This window comes from Astyanax mexicanus, chromosome 1 (genome assembly GCF_023375975.1).
Source record: "Astyanax mexicanus isolate ESR-SI-001 chromosome 1, AstMex3_surface, whole genome shotgun sequence".
Taxonomy (NCBI): domain Eukaryota; kingdom Metazoa; phylum Chordata; class Actinopteri; order Characiformes; family Acestrorhamphidae; genus Astyanax; species Astyanax mexicanus.
This window is the reverse complement of record NC_064408.1, coordinates 91940111-91958297: the sequence shown is the minus strand read 5'-3', so window position 1 is coordinate 91958297 and position 18187 is coordinate 91940111. Positions and strand designations below refer to the sequence as shown.

The 18187-nt window shown below is 36.1% G+C and overlaps 1 protein-coding gene across 2 annotated transcripts in view; it reads right to left on the bottom strand.

Moving 5' to 3' along the window:
- Window positions 1-293: 293 nt before the first annotated feature.
- sema5a (sema domain, seven thrombospondin repeats (type 1 and type 1-like), transmembrane domain (TM) and short cytoplasmic domain, (semaphorin) 5A) overlaps window positions 294-18187 on the bottom strand; it is a 281050-nt gene continuing 263156 nt past the window's right edge. Inside the window, exons 18-23 of one of the 2 annotated variants that reach the window (XM_049485501.1) lie at window positions 16043-16213; window positions 10339-10494; window positions 8404-8448; window positions 6772-6983; window positions 4511-4680; window positions 2189-2279 (exon numbers count right to left, since the gene is read on the bottom strand). In XM_049485501.1, the coding sequence (XP_049341458.1) occupies window positions 4582-4680; window positions 6772-6983; window positions 8404-8448; window positions 10339-10494; window positions 16043-16213 (683 nt within the window). In that variant the 3' untranslated portion in view covers window positions 2189-2279; window positions 4511-4581. Of the gene's footprint in view, window positions 2280-4510; window positions 4681-6771; window positions 6984-8403; window positions 8449-10338; window positions 10495-16042; window positions 16214-18187 lie in introns of both variants that reach the window. The other variant, XM_049485492.1, reaches the window with a different exon arrangement.

Sequence of the window (18187 nt, the reverse complement as noted above, 5' to 3'; positions counted from 1 at the left end):
GCAGCACTGGAAGCGTGAATCACACTTCCTGACTGTAAATGGATGCACTGCCCTATAACAGAAACCCCTACAGACATAATTCACCTGCATCAGCAAGTCTAATAAATAAAACCTTGATTTTTTGTCCTTAGATTTGACTAACACTGTAGAGTTTTCCTCATATTTTCATGTTTCTGGACATTTGCAAAATAATCAAATCACTTTTATTAAAATACATTTGATAAATTCTGCCTCTGTCATGCAGGTTTCAGATGAGTTTATCCATGCAAATGCACTCACTGAAGACGGTGAAGTATATGAAGCATTTTTAATTTATGCACATTAAAACAAGCGAACAGAACTTTTTGCAGGTAAAAAAGAATTAGTAGAAATCGAACGAACAAAAACCCCAGCACGTTCCATCACAGGCGGTTGGTTATCTTCATGGAGAATTTCATTAATCCTTCTGACAATGAAGAAAAAAGGCCATTACCTTCCCTTTTAGAAAACATGAGCTTTGTGAAGTTGATGTGTTTCCATTGACAACAATAATACTAGTACTTTTTGATCTCTTCTCCAGCTTGAAAATATCAGAACAACATAAAATATGCTCATAGTATTCAAATTATCAAAGGATTAGAGTTATAAAAAGGTGCTGTTAAGGTGGAATTGAAGAGTTACATTCTGTCTCCTTCACTTTTTTTCTGTATTTTACACACAACTGAGTGTTAAAAGGATGAGGCTGATGAAACGCTGGGTTAAGGTGGGGCGAACTAACACTGCATTATAACAGTTTGATCTACAAAAGCTACACAGACATACAGTTAATGTTGAGTGTAACTGTACAACAAAAACACTGATATTCTGACCACGGTTAATAACTCGGCTAACGGGAGCCTGAAAGAGACACATTTGAACACGTTTTCCAGACACCAAAGTATCTACATCTTGATTGTCTGGACTTTGTCTGATGTGCCCGCTCACTTCTTCTTTTTCTCTTTTTTTTTGGACCGGTAAATACACTCCTTGGCCACTTTATTACAAACACCTTAGTCCTTTGTAGCTCCACCTTGCTGGAGTACAGTTAGAGACTGTAGCTCTTCTGCTATCCTGTAGATATTCATATTCATCAACCAGTGAATCAATCAACTGTTATTTAAAAGGTTTCAATACAGATTAAAAAAATGAAAATATATAAAATTGTAAAGATAAACAAATAATAGTTAAATGCAACAGTAAAAATCTAATGCAGGCAAACTATGAAATGCATAGATAATAAATAAATAAAAAGGTGTAAATATAAAACTAAATATATAACAGAAAACTATTATTAAGCTTAAACTATAAATAATAAAAGCTAAAAAGACAATTATCAATAGTCAGTTTCAGTTTACACTAGTTGACACTAGCAGTGGCACTAGGATGTGCTGAAAATGGACCTCCACCTTAATATTATCTGGACATCAGGAGCCCTGTGATCATAAACTGAACACTGATGAAAGGTAGGGGTAGAGGAGGATTGATGAACTGTGCAGCAATAGCTGGAGCTTCAGTCTGTAACTGTGCTCCTGTATATTGGAGCTATAAAGGTGCTCAAGTACATTGACTGGACAGAAAGCAGAAGTACAAAGTGGCTGTTTCCAATAAAGTGGCCAGAGAGTGTATTCTGGGCACTTATACAAGATCTTGGGAAGATGCCATCTCAGCAAAGCAGACAAAACTGTCCATAAACGCAAACGACCATGCGAATGAATGATGAGACGATGAAGGCAAAACATTTGAATGAAATTCATGCAAAAAAAAAAAAAAAAAAGAAGCGCCAGTGTTTCTCCCCAAACATTAGGCATGTTCTCAGCAAGTTCACAGGAGTCACATACTGATCAAATCAGCTTTTTAAAAAGTTTTTCGAACGTTTCTCCGGCATTGGAGATGTCCTTCCTGCCGCTCTTTTTGTTTAAGAGTTTTCAGAGTTGGGGTTTAACGTCCACGAGAGCGAGATGTCCTTTGTTAGCTTGAAGATGGTTCGGTGGGAGGTGGACAGGTGATGTTGAAATGGTCCCACAAAAAACGTCAAATAGCAAATCACAAAGCAGGAGAAAAATGTCAAAATTAGACTGCATGTACCGGTCGCAGTGTCAAAGCTGCTGAAATTAAGGAGCACTGGCCGCTGAAATCCAGCTTTAATAGTCATCGTAGGTGTTGACGTCTGTAAAGTAGGCGTTGGTGTATGTTTTTCCAGCGAGCTGAGGATTAAAGTATTTATTTCTTTCCTCCAGGATCAAGTTATTCTTATTGAAAGCCTGCAAATGAGAGAAAAGACTGATGAGTAGGGTTCTTCACTATTTATCATCTTCAAAAAAGGGAGAAAAAGCACATTCACAGAAGAAAACAACAAAAAAAAAACATTACAGCATTCAAAGGGCAGTAAAATACACTAAAAAAAACAGTTCAAACAAAAAAAGAAAGAACATTAGGGTGTAATGAAAAAAAAGTGTAGAAATGAATTGGTGTTATGGAAAATGGGACTATCATGTGTGGCTTAAATTAATTGATATGACTACCCAACTACTCTACTGTGTATCTGTAATGAAAAACATTAGCTTACATGCATAGTAAGAATATTTTTTTTATATTATATTATATTATATATATATTTAATATTAACAGTGTGGAATCAGCATGCACAATGTATAATTTTATAATATAAATCGGTATTCCTGTGTAATTTTACATGTTTCAGATAATCAGCAGGAAACCAGGTTAAGAAGCATTGATTGAAAGGTGAATAAATCTCCAGATAACTCTACAATGATTAGAAAACTGTAGAACATTAATAATGTAGTTTAATATATTAAATATTAAAATATGTCTAGTGTGTTGTTCACAAAATACTTAAAACATTAAATAACTGTCAGACTGCACCGCTATTCGAAAGGAAAATAAATGTTACCAAGATCAATAAATGATTAAACAAGTAGACTGATATGGGCAATGTTTATTAAGTATTGTGTAATGCATGTAAAATGCAACATGCCTGATATGGTTTCTAATGCTGTCCTGTGATAATTCATCCTATGTAAGTTGAATATTCATGCATATTGTGTGGTGGGGGTGGAGTGTGCATTTAGACAAGGTAGGGCCACTGGTTGCAGGACCTTATTAACACAACGTGGGCTGCTAAAGTGCCTGTAATACCAATGAGATCTAGGGAAGGGTACCAATGGTGATCTAGGGAAGTGTATGAAATTGCATTCCAGACCATGATACCAGGCCTTCTGTGTGAATATTCAAGCTGCATGGGGTGGATTATCACAGGGCACTATTGGGAACATGTACAACTCCATACTATTTATGTGTGTGTAGCTCAATAAACATTGCCAAAATCACTCATAATATTAATCATTAATTGTTCCTGTAACCTTTATCTTCCTTCCGAATAGCCTTAAATTCTGACACTTCCTTCTGGGTGCAACTATTTATTTGATTATACATATAGAGATCTGGAAAAAATTAAGAGACCACTTCAATTTCTGAATCAGTTTCTCTGATTTTACTATTTATAGTTATATATTTTGAGTAAAATGAACATTGTTGTTTTATTCTACAAACTATAGACAACATTTCTCCCAAATTCCAAATAATGTATTTGCAAAAAATGAGAAATGGCTGAAATAACAAAAAAGATGCAGAGCTTTAAGACCTCAAATAATGCAAAGAAAACAAGTTCATATTCATTCAAGTTTTAAGAGTACATAAATCAATATTTGGTGGAAGAACCCTGGTTTTTAACCACAGTTTTCATGCATCTTGGCATGTTCTCCTCTCCACCAGTCTTACACACTGCTTTTAGATAATTTTATGCCACTCCTGGTGCAAAAACTCAAGCAGTTCAGTTTGGTTTGATGGCTTGTGATTATCTATTTTCCTCTTGATTATATTCCAGAGGTTTTCAAATTGGTAAAATCAAAGTGGTCTCTTATTTTTTTTCCAGAGCTGTACTTATATTTATTTAACAAGAGATTTCACACTTTTTTAGAGTTTAGAGTGTAATGACTCTGAAACCAAAAGTCTCACAGTAACTCTTTTATTGGGGATGAATATTAAAATTGCACTGTAAATGCTGGTTTTGTGATGCTTTTGTGAGACTAAGGTGGAGTTAAAGTCTCTCATTAGGGTCACATGTGATTTCTTTGTGAGCTGAGCATAGATAAGTGATTTAGATAAGTGGTACATTGAGAATGGATGTAAAAAAAGCTGTAGAAAAGAAGCCATGGATACGGTACCACAGAAAATGTGATGTGAAAATGTGGAAAATGGCAAAATAACAGTAATAGAGGAAGAAAATGAGATGCAACCACATGCAACTAAATGTTTGCATGCTGTGGCCATTCAGCAACACCATCGACACAGAATGGGCGAATGCTACACTGCCTTCTCACAAGCCTCGGCTGCTGCCCGGTGGAATGGTATGGGAGATGGAGAAATAATCTGGACTTTGGATGCATGGGCACGCACACCTGCCAAAACGTACACGAGGGTGACGGGGGGACGGAGACGGGATTCGCAAGAGGAGAGGAGGAGAGGGCATGTGCTGTTGGAGAGTTAGTAGAAAATCTCCAGGCCGCGGGCCACGCCAGTGTTAGTGGACAAAGGCTGGCGCATGCTGTGGTCATCCAAAGGCAACAGTATGGAAACATCAGGCTGTAAAGAGGAAGGGAGCAGAGTCACGTCCAAAAAGACACGTCCCAACACACCACCTACAGTGTACTGCTCCACACGCTCCAGAGAGTTTAATCAATATTCCACTATCACATCTCTCACAGATAAGAAACATTTCATTTCAACATGGAACACAAATCTGATATAGTCAGTAGTTGTAAAGAAGGCAAATTGCAAACTTGTTTTGGTAGAATACTGCCTCCCTCTCTCTCTCTCTCTCTCTCTCTCTCATTTTCTTTCCCTTCTTGTCTGGGAATGACCAATCAGAGGAACCCATTTTACAGAGCGTAATTTGGGTTACAGGCTGCTGAAGTCGTGTGTCATTCTGCAGTCAGCGTTCTGCTAAAATAAGCAATTCTGGGTCAATCTATTTTTTGTGGTAAACAAAAATACTCCTATTTCAATATGTTTTCTTCTACATTTTTCTCAAAAAGTAATTGAATTCTCCAAATTATGACAGCAGTCATGCTATTAATAAGCTAAGTGTTCAGAAACCATCATTTAACGTTAGTTGCACATAGATGTTTGTAAGGATTTATATATATATATATATATATATATATATATATATATATATATATATATATAATAAAACCAAAAACAGTGACAAACAGTACCTAGATAGTAACACATGTAAACTTGTCATTGCATGTGCACCAAATATGGCAAAGAGACAGTGTAGCTGTGCCAGTTTGGCCCATAAATGCTTTAACCGTGCCGTTTTTGATTGAAAATCATCTTCTATCTAGGTAGACATTCAGTTTTATTCACTTGATAAGCCATAAATAAGTACTATAACATAATATATTTATGCTCTAGAAGTCTGTTTATACTAAAAAAAAAAAAAAGAAAACTGTTCCAATTCCATATTAAAAAGAAAACCCACTGCTTGTGTTGCCTGTATTGCCCATGGTGGGTAACAGATTGTAAGGCATGTCATGATTCTTTCCCTGGTACAGCTAATGTTATATATGCTAGATGCTAGCTGTATTGCTCTATTGATGTCCTTCATGGTTCAAATGTAAATGTAAATCTTGAATAAGAATGGAAGCCAAATGTCATCAATTCTATATTAAAAATGCTAACTAGCTTTGTTGTATTCGTTAATTTTTAAAAACCTGATCATAACACTGTATGATCGCTGCCATCTATAAACATGTAATAATGAACTTTAGCATATCTAAATCCAGTATCCTGGGCTTAGTCAAGTATTTAGTCCATGTTTACAAATACAATATTTATGTGCATTGCAAACCATATAAGCAAGTATATTTAAATGTGTAGTAGCTCCTAACAACAGCAAGTGCGTCTTGGTTAATAAATCACATTTTGTTACATGATACCAATTATGTAGATGTGTTTTTTTGGCTGAACCTTCACTTCAATCTTCTTTCTAAACCCGCCCTACTGTATCAGTGTCCGCAGTGTATTTACTGAAAGCCCATTCGCCATCCTTCCATCCTTTCATATCCTGACTGCTAGGCAAAACATAATGTGTCCTTTGTTCACTATTCCTCTGTGGTGCTTCAGCCTGTAGTGCACAAGAGTGATTACACTGGTGCAGTGCTGCATGCAGCCCCGCAGTACACTCTCTGAACTTGCAATGAGGGCGAGATTCTCCTCTAATTAGCCTAGACCTGAGCTAAATAAAGGCCTAATTGTTCTGTTGACTGCGGCTGCAATAAAGCGAGAGCTGTTTCATAATCACTTTGCCTTCATCCAGCTACATCTGTGTCAAAAGACTCCACTTATTCCAATCTCAAATTGATGATAATGAGTCTCATTCAAAAACAATAGTAGCACTCTCTGGACAGAAAAAGTGCTTGTTTTGGATTGGCTCTCGTTTGGAAATCACAGAGTTTATCAGCTAAAATCCCCCCTGAGCGTGGAACACACAAGGTAGAGAGTTAGCTCTCCACTTATGAGAAAGCAGTGTATGAGTAAATGAGTGCATTTAGACAGAAACGGCACGCTACAAGACGAGATAAACACACACATAGACCATACACCAGAAAGTACTGTACCTACAGCTAAATCATCAACATCTTCAAGCAACACACACGATTCACTGACCTTAATAGCTTCCACTGAATCATATTTGTCCAGTTTGTTGATGTGGTTGGTGATGCTGGTGTTAAGAGGTGCGGCGGAGATGGGGTGGATGACTGTGGCATCATGGGACTGCTGCTGGTACCTCTGGCAATAGGTGTACACCAGCAAAGTGACCAGACAGCCCAGTATAGAGCTGCTTAAGCCCACAGCGATCATGTGGAAGACATTGAAGTCTGTGGACAGAAAAGAAACAAGTTTATTGATTTTGATTCAAACTGTATTTTCCTTTATTTAGGCTATCTAAGCATTTTATATTCCACTTCCAATGTCAGAGTATTGTTAATATGTACAAGTTCAATTTGCAATAACATATAAATTGCCAGGGTCGGAGCACAGAAGCGAGGCGGCAGACGTACGTAAGTGCGTAAGAGTTTTTCTTAACAAAGAAAACAAACAATAAACCAAAACTCAAAACAAGATACATATACAGACAGGACTACTAGAATAAACACAAAATAGTCTTTAGACTGAAAACCAACAAACAAACACCTAAAAGTTGTTAAACATGTACAAGAACTAACCCAGGGACACTGAAAAAAGGGGCTACAAATACACACGGAAACAGGGACAGGAAACAGGAAACACCTGGGGATAGGTAACAAGGGGTAGGTAACGGGTTCCAAAATGAACACAGGTGAAAACACTAAAGACTGAGGCAGAGACACAGAAGGAACCCACAGGGCCATGTGTAGGGGAGCACGTGGGGAAAGAAAACACAGGAGAGCCAAAAAAACACAGTGACAGACAGGAGAGATCCAGAACTGGACAACAGAACGTAGCATTGCATTATCATTATAGTAGTGACATTAAACTTAACATTAAAATAATATAGTTTGTTGCAATGACTTCTGAGACAATGGATTTTTACAGTCTGCCACAAACTATCATTTTTATCATTTTAAAAGCACAATATTGTGAATTATAATACACTAATACAACAACGTAATACTTTACTGGCTTTTTACTTTACTGGAAAATAATGAAACAAATCCTTTTTTATGGCACAAACTTATATAGGACTCTTTTTCTACATGATGCAGACACATTTTCTATGTATTAACTGAATTTAACATCTATATATAGTTATTTATAAATATAGTTTAAAGCATTTAATGCTTTTAGACATTTTAAAATGTACAAGAAGAAGTAAATATGCTTTAAAATGTGCAGGAATGTGACAAGAGATGCCCAAACCTGTGTAGTAACTGTGCAACTAAATATGTGAGAATGTAACTGGAATTAATAATGTATAATGTGACTAGACTGCACATCAAACTGACAATACCAACTGCAGACTTGAGTGAAACCTGAGACAAATTATATAACAGCCCTTTGTAACCGTATCTGCTGTGTGACGACTCTGTGGAAAGTTGATATCTGATAAAGGTTGCTGTAGCACTCACTGCACTGTCTAGACCACCTTTTCATAAGAATACTAACAACAACCGATCCGATCAAAGGGCATAACTAAAGGATCAGGGGTCTGAGTTGCATCAGCAAAGGGAAAAATAATGATTACTACCAAATAAAAAATAATATTAAATAAAAACAAGCAAAAACACATTACACAAAACACACTGAAGAAACAATTACCTCCACAGTGTCTGTCTTCATGACTGGAGTGTGCCACAGAAATCTCTGAGGAGAGAAAAGTATAAAACATGAAGTGTTAGCCTGGTACGCCTGTATGTTCACACAGGTAATAATTAACGTGGCAGCAGAGCTGTTTCCTGCTGCACTATTTCAGGCGTAATTAAAAGTAATGATTTGCCATATAATGCAATGGGCCATATTACTGGTCAATGCTCAACTGAGTCAAATCTCATGATCAAACCACAGAAAAAAAAAAATAGAAATATTAATCTGTATCAATGTATATCTATTAACTGAAATTACTTTAAAAAATCACTGTAAAATACAAGATTATAATATGATTCAGTCTTATTATTAAATATAAATTTACATATTAATTTAATTTTAATCATTTTGCCAATAGATTTTTTCTTTACTTTCTGTCACAAAATACCATTTTACAAAATTTAATATGTTAACTGCAAAGCATTTGCATTTTATACTTATACTGATTAACAAAACACCAATTCTAACCTTATTGTATTTAAGTGAGTGCAATTCATTTAAACTTTAAAATTGAATACAAAAAAATATTCGATACATTGTTAAAAAAAAAAAAAATATTCCACATTTTCCACCTTAAAGCCCTTATATACTTATACACATATTCCTACTGGTAAAATCTCCTGTCTTCTAGCTTTATTTGTCCTTGAAGGACTTTGTGTGTTCATATTGCAGCTTGTGGCCTCTTGCTGTAGCTCACTTGAGTAAAAAGCATCTGCTATAGCCGGCTAAATGTGAAAATGAACAAGACTCAGGGGGGCAAAAAACAATTTACAGAAAAGGAAACTAAGTGATAAAGCTCCTTTCATTACTGTGAGTCCGCTGGACTGGGCAAACTCACAAACTATCCTCTCAGCTTTTTCAGATAAGTGCTTTACTTCATGCAATAAACAGTATGAAACAATTTATTTTAAGTGGCACATCATACATCACCCTCCCCTCCCCTATATACACTACTGAGCCCTGTTTTAACCTTCATGCTTGCAGTGCTGTTCACTCTGGCCACTGTGTATAAACAGTAACACTGGAAGTAGCTCAGCTTGCTTTCTTGTTTAAAAAAAAAATGCAAATGCTCAGGAAAACATATTCCTGTAATGCATTTGTTCACTCAGGCCTCTCAGATGAGAAAAACGATGAGTCGCTAATAAGCCTAGCGCCGCTTCAATCGATTGCTTGGCGTGTGTCGTGTTACTGCCTGTCAATAAGAGGAGATACTTGTTTGTACTGAAGTCGATACAGACCATGCTGTGCTGTCTGAATGAGTGGGTGTGTGTATGTGTGTTTGTTTTCGTATATTTCTTGGACAAAATGTACTTTTTTTGTAAAAAAAGAGTTTGTTTTTTAATTGTAAAATTTTGCGAACAGCAAGAAAAAAAATCCAGTTATATGCATATTGCCGCTGTCCAATAAAAAACCTGTAAAAAAACTCAAAACAGCAGCTTTACAGGAGGTAGATAAGACCTTTAAATAAAATTCAATGTAAAAATAGTTTACTTCAGGTGATTTTGGAGAATTTCTATTGGTCCAGAAAATTGACATAGTGTAAGGGGCAGTTTGTGCATCAAAATTAATGTAGTAAACAAAAAATATCCAAAAACTGAGATACTCGTTTTTCATTGGACAGCGGCGATTCCGTAATAATACAGAGCTGCAGTAACTGTCTGTACTTTTCACTGAAGTATCTGAAACATTGTCAGAAAGGGGGGACCATCAATTAGCTAACTGAACTTTCTTTTTCAAAAACTTTTTTGTATAAATAAACTATATTAATACAAATTTATACATATTCAGATTTTAGATATACATATTTTGTATTTAGTGCACAGTGACGATATAAATAGTACCTATGAGAAATCATCCTAACATTGTATGAGCTGAATCTGGAGTGCTCACCGGGGATGTAGTTGGAGTCAGACAGGCAGGCACGACTCTCGCTGCTGTTTCCTGCGCACTGGTTGCCGGTGGGAAAAAGAACGTCACAGTGACGGAGACGCACCTGAACACCTGCCGAGTCGCAGTGGGACCACTCAGACCAGTCTGACCAGCTCTCTGTGGAAATAATGATGACAGTTTTGTTTATTATTGTGTTTATGTGTCATATTCACTCCAGGTCCTGATAACTGAACCATTCTTATTCTCCTGCACACTGTATGTCTATGTCTGAGTGGAAATGAAATGAGCCTTGGAAATAAATGCAAAAAATGTCAATTTTCAAAGCCTTTCAAAGCCACTTACACACAACACATTCACATTTTTATCATAATAAACAGAAAAAGACACAAAATCATAATGATAACTCTGCAAATATTAAAATTAAAAGCCTTTTCTTTAGAGAAATTACAAATGAAGACAGAGAACAAAGAGTACTGTTTCCTACATCTTTAAAAGACTCTTGGAAACTACAGAAAACTGATACAGGAATATGTCTGTCTGACCCACATGGCAACACCTTAAGCTCAGCCTAACATTGGGCTAAGTCTCAGTTTAGAAGTAAAAAGAAGCTTTAGAGCTTTAGATATAACTTTTGAGATTAAAATCTTTGATCAGGTACATGCTTTAAATTTTCCATTCTATCAAATAAAACAACAGGCACTTTTACTTTAATATAATATGGTAAAATTTTATTTGGATTGGATTTGTATTATAGATGCCTCATAGATGCTCAAATAACATTTAACTGCATGTCTATTAATTCTCTTATTAACCTCTTAGTTGAATGTAAATGATTTTCTATACGACCCAACCCTAAATCTAACCTTCTAATCTAACAATCAAACCTAAAACATCACTCTAATCCATACTTTACCTGAACCTTAAATCTAAGCCTAAACCTTACCCTAAGATATTAAGATTAAGTTTAGGCTAGACTTGGATGTAGGGTTTCATTCAATAGAGAATCATTTACTTTTAATGTAGACGTAAACTGTATTAAATAGGCATGCAGTTGAATGTTAGTTAAGCATTTATGATGCATCTATAATGGACCATCCAAATAAAGTAATATCTATTTTTTTTTACTACTGTTAAAGCCAAATCTAATAATTCCAATAAAATTAATTTAGATTTCTGTCCGATAAATGATCTGACAATATTACATAAAACAAACAAAAACAAACTTGAAACCAACAAATTCCTTCATATGACGCTGACACATTTTCTGTGTGCAAGTCAAACGACACTGTTGGCTCATTTTGTGAATGTACTGTAAAATTACAGACTAGTTACAACCACAAAGGCCTTGTTGGAATAGCAGCAGTTCATGTAATATAATTATGACTCTATTACATCTGTAATTATCTGAAATGGAATATGCTATTACAGCTATGCAGATACGCCAGCCTTTGTGTAAGCTGTCCTACTGTAGTAGCAGTAAAACTGGAACTCTGAAAAAGAAAAAAAATAACGTTGTTTTTTTTTTTTATAAACTACGGACAACATTTCTCCCAAATTCCAAACAAAAATATTGTCATTTACAGCATTTATTTAAAAAAAAAAAATGAGAAATGGCTGAAATAACAAAAAAGATGCAGAGCTTTAAGACCTCAAATAATGCAAAGAAAACAAGTTCATATTAATACAGTTTTGAGAGTTCAGAAATCAATATTTGGTGGAATAACCCTGTTTTTTAATCACAGTTTTCATGCATCTTGGCATGTCCTCCTCCACCAGTCTTACACACTGCTTTTGGATAACTTTATGCCACTCCTGGTGCAAAAAATCAAGCAGTTCAGCTTGGTTTGATGGCTTGTGATCATCCATCTTCCTCTTGATTCTATTCCAGAGGTTTTCAATTTGGTAAAATCAAAGAAAATCATCATTTTTAAGTGGTCTCTTATTTTTTCTAGAATTGTATATATCACTGTGGTGTATAAAAAATACAGATACTAACTGTGTAGCTGTCTTTCTCTCTGTACATCTATTTGTTGTTCTTTAAGGGCACTTAACACTTGGAAACAAACAAAAGCCTGATCTTTTAGATCACTTACACGCTCAGACACACATACCCCCACACACTCTCTTCATTAGCATTCTCCTCTATGGTGCTCTGTGTGATAGTAATGAATGGTGTGACAGGTAGAGGCGAACACAGCTAATAAAAGGTCACTGTGTAGCTTTACTCTGGCCGAGGCTAATGGATGGACTGACATTTGAATACAGGAGTTATCCCTCTCCCCCAACGCTACTTCAGGGTTTGACTCGCCCACTTTTCTCCACTTTTTCCTCCTTGTTCTCCACACGCACGACTCCATCATTTGCTTTTCTATAAAGCGTGGTGTTTTGATTTCCCTCTTCTTTCCCACCAGCCTCTCCTTTCTACTGTGTATTAGCACTGAAGCGACAGCCGGCAGAGAGTGCACAAAGAGCTCGTACAGGCGTGTAATTTCACCATCCACAGAAAACGAGTGTGCTCATGTCTCTCTGAATACGACTGCATGTCTCTGTGGGTAAACAGTATGGTGTTACATTTTCATGCATTGGAATGAACTGTACATTCTGCATATATGCAGGTTTTCGAGTGCCAGCAAATGTGTGCTCACCATTACAGCAGTTGTTTGAAAAGTAATATTTGAGACAAGTACATGATCCATATGCATGACTGACGCACACACACCTCAGCACGTGGCTGTGAATATTAATGTGCACATACTGTAATCTGAAGTGTGGGGGTGTATCCAGGCAGGTATGGGTTTATACTGCCCATCAAAAGTTTTTTCGTTCTTTTTAAACAAATGAATTTTAATGATACGTTTCAGTTAAATAAGCAGGAAACAGCTGCAGTGGTTTCGTACTGATAAAGCAGCTGTGTGTTCATGCTTTAGGTTTATTTATCTTCCAAACTCAACTTGATGTTCATCCAAGTGTCTTCTCTGGTATGAAAAGCAGCTTTTACCTAAACAATGATTTGTCAGATTTTATTTTTGTTAGTGTAAAGTCTTATTTGGAAACCAAAGAGTTAAATCTGAAAATCTTGTAGCAGCTGTGGTTTTCCACTAATGAAAGCTCTCTTTTGAGCCTATATATATATATATATATATATATATATATATATATATATATATATATATATATATATATATGTGTGTGTGTGTATATATTACTGGTCAAAAGTTTTAGAACACCTTATAGTTGTCCAATAGTAGTGCTGCTTTTTATTTTTTTCAATCTAGCAATGACTTTATTACTGCACTTTACCTGTCAGAACTCTAATTCTTCTCTTCACTGCTGAGACTGAGACTGAGTCTAATGATGAACTGAGCTGAAGGCATTGCCATGTGGGTCAGCCAGACATCTTCCTCTACCAGTTTTCTACAGTTTCCAAGAGTCTTTTTAAGCTGTAGGAGACAGTACTCCCTGCTCTCTAGCTTTATCTGTAATTTCTTTAAAGAAAAGGCTCATACTTTGATAGTTACCTGTGTTTTCTGTGTTTGTGTTTTTTGTCTAGTTATTATGATGACAGTGTGAATGTGCTGTGTGTTGTGAAAATGCTGCAGTAGAGAGCGCAGTTCAAATACTGTTTTTCTGCAGACAAAAGCTTTTTTTTGGCATTGTTCTAAAACCAATATATTATTAATAAAGCTCAGTTTATTATTTGTTATCCCAGTTGAAAACTGTTAACCAATGAACTGAAGCTAAAAAAAAAACTCTTTTTAAACAATGTATGATTTGTTTTCTTTTTACAATATACTTTTACAATATACTAATATGTTTTACTAAAAAAATACTAAAATTACTTTTTCAGTTTTTATTTAAATTTTTTACACTGGATTTTGTGCCATTTCTGGTTATTGATGGACCTGAAGAGCTTAATAGGCAAACGTGAGGGGAATCAAAAAACTGTTTTGGTAGGGTATAAATAACATATATTTAAAATAAAAGTATATATACAGTGTCCAATATATACAGCACACCTGGCTTTTGGTAGCTTGCCAGAATTTATTCAATATTTTTTTCTTTTTTCCTGGCACTGACCTGACTTTCAAGCACAGTCTACATATTTCATATAGAGTTTGGGGTCACAATTTTGGGTAAGCCGTTCCAAAAGCTTATTTTTAGCCTCATTTATCTGTTGCACAACCACCTTTCATGTGTGTTTAGAGCCACTGTCCCTTCAGAACACAGAGTTCCAAGTGTCCAGGTTTCAGCCACCTAGCTGATGGTTTGAGACCATGCTGTAGAATTCTGAGATAGCTCCTCATCTGAATTATTACATCCACCTTTTACAGTGTATCAGTTATAACGGAAGTAAAACAGCTGCTTAACAGCTGGTTAAGAGTTTGTGAGATTTAATACCGCAACTACTCTTTACTCTTCAGACTGAGATTCTTTGTCTTATCTTACTATAAAATCTTCCTTTGGCAGGCTATTTCTTCGTCCACGTGATCAGCTGTAGCCAAAGCTTAAAATGTGCTGAATCCTTCCTAAATGGCAGCTTCTCAGTCCAGCAGACTGTACACAGTGTTCCAGCAGCTTCCAGATCAGGTCTGTACATTGGCAGTGCTTAAGCTGTTACTGACCATCAACCAATTTTCCTCTTATCTGATTGTAAAATTTTTGGGTCTTCTTTCAATCCTTGGCAAAGTGGCTACACCTCCCAAAATTGTGTGCTCATATATAATCATTTGAACGGATGATAAATGAATGTACAGTTCATTAAAAATTTGTGTAACTTGTGTAAATCTGCAATCACGATTTTAAAACTGCACTTTCCCATTGTACAGTGTGTTGGTCAATAAAATGAGCAGACTTATGCAATAATGGTCATTAACTGCAAGTTAAAAGGCCTTGGCAAGTTAATCCATTTAGGCCTTGTGTCCAATACAATGGACATTGTGTATATATATTTTTTGTTTATTATTCACTGGCAACCAAAACCCCAAAACGTTAAAGTACATATAGTATTGTAAATAACATTTACAGTGTTGTGGTGTATTTATTTAGGCCAAAGCTTAATCTACAAAAGCTGTAATAATCTGTACTTAATGTATTAATTACTATTTTATTATAATATATGTGTCATGATCTTTCTGTAATCTTACAATCCTTACCTAACAACTTTTTTGTTTGCTGTTAACTTGCTGTAAAGATTTACAAAAAAACTTTTTCACAGGGCAGAATAGACCACAAAGTAGAGCATGGCAGCACGAGAGCCAACGAGGAAAAGTGAAAGCTCTTTTTTTACCAAATGTATGTGATTTAGAACAAATTTAAGTATTTAACCATGTTTACTGTACTGTTTAGAGATGGCTTGTGAAAATAAAAAGGCTTCCAAGAAAAAAAATAAATTAAATATTATTTTTTTTAGAACAATAGAGTTGGCATTACAGACAGCATACATATATATTTTTTATTTAATGTATTTCTCTCATCAGTGGAACATAATTCAGGTCTGAAAGGGTTAAGCGACATCTTGGAACTTTTAGCACCTCTGAATAAAGGTTGTAAAATTGAAATTAGAGGCTGTACAAACACTTATGTTTAATCAAGGATGTATGTGATACATTGTCCTGCCCCTAAAGAACAATAATAAACCAGTAAAGGCATAATATTACCATCACATTCATGCCTATACTAAGCCTGATTTTCGACGTGTGTATACCTGGACATGGCTGTGTGTTACATAGGGCCTCCTCAGTATGCAGGCCAAGGCAGATGTCTCCTCCATAGGCCGGCGGGGGGTTACTGCAGGTTCTAGTCCGAATGTAATGACCCCCGCCACACGTCACCGAACATTTGGACCAAGGTGACCAACAGGACCAACCACCATCCACTAGGGAGAGATAGAGAGAGAGAGAGAGAGAGAGAGAGAGAGATTGTATTGTATTACCATTTATGAATCTTGTTCTCTTTGCTGAGTAACATACAGTAACTTGCTTTAGCACACATCGTTACACATATATAATTAAGACAAAAGTAGAAAACAGTAAAAGAAATACTGTAGGAACATTAGTCCTTCTGTTCCTCCAACTACTTTATCATCAATTTTTCACATTGTTCTGCCATCGGTCAGTATCCCACAAGAAAATCACCACAGAGCAGCTATTATTTGGGAGGTGGGCAATTTTCAGCACTGCAATGACACTGGCATGGTGGTGGTGTTTTTTTTTGTAATAAAGTTTTTATTGAGAGTTTTGTAGGTAACAGATGTTACAACATAGTACATTACAAAACTGACAATGTTTTCCTATCTCTTTCAAATCCCATCTACACCCATCCCACCCCACCCACACCATCCCTCCCCAAACAACCAGGTGTTGGTGTGTTAGTGTGTGTTGTGCTGGTAAGAGTGGATTAGACCCACAGGATGTTGTTGGCTGGATATTTCTGATTGGTGGTCTATTCTCAGCCCAGTGGTTACACTAAGGTGTTTAAACACTCAAGCAGCACTGCTGTGTCTAACCTACTTGTACCAGCACAACACTACCAACAACACATACACACCACCATGCTGATCACTGTCTCTGCAGTGCTGAGAATGACCCACCATATGTATCATCAATAAATGATTTACCAAAAAAAAGTGTTAACTATGAATAACATTGGACGTGAGTAGAGCCGTGGACATGTTTTAGTAAAACAGTGACAACTGTAAATAGTAAATAGTATCCATATTATATCCTTATCCATATCCATATCCAAATTATTCTAAAATTAATATTTTATCACACACATAATAAACTTTTGCATAATACTTTAAAAAGAAAAAATGAGTTGTCATTGTAAAGTCAAGTTAAATCATGTTTAGACAATCATTTCTCACAAACCACTCAAGTAAGCTCAGTTAATTGACTTCAGCAGTGTGTGTGGGTTTCACCCTAACTAGACGCAGGCAAAACTGATCTGCTTCCCAAACAGCTGTTTCTAATTAATATTGTAGAGCTGTAGATGCTCGCTGTAGCAGCGGCTCAATACACCTCGGTCATGCTCCGCTCTCACATAACAACACAATACACACAACACACTCATTAGCAATCAGCTTCAGTTTGTTGCTGATTTGCAGTATAGTGACTAAACTATACAGAAGGCACAATTAAAAAGTACAGTAAACATAACTGGAAATACTTTACTGGGATGATCCTTTATAGATGCATTATAGATGATCACCTACCATTCAGGAAACATTTAAGTGATTATCTATTAATTGATTCTCTACAGAATCTAACCATATACCTAAATGCTACACTAGCCCAACCTTAACCCTAAATGTACCTTTAAAATGTTAAGATTAGAGTTTGGGTTAGAATTGGGTGTAGAGTTAGATTCAATAGAGACTCATTTACAACAATCATAGAGTTCAGATGCTTTAAAAAGATTTTTATTTGAATGTTAGTTGAATATTAGTTGTACATTTATGAGACATATATAATGCAGCATCCAAATAAATTGGAATCTATTGTCTTATCTGTCTGTCTGTCTATTAATCTAATTATCTGTTCATCTATCAATCCATCTTCTACGCTTCTATCCGTCCATCCATCTATCCATCCATTCAGCCTCCAACCAACCAACCAACCAACCAACCAACCAACCAACCAACCAACCAACCAACCAACCAACCAACCAACCACCAACCGACCGACCGACCGACCAAACGACCAACCAACCAACCAACCAACCAACCAACCAACCAACCAACCAACCAACCAACCAACCAACCAACCAAACGACCAACCAACCAACCAACCAACCAACCAACCAACCAACCAACCAACCAACCAACCAACAATAGCATCCTAAAGTTTGG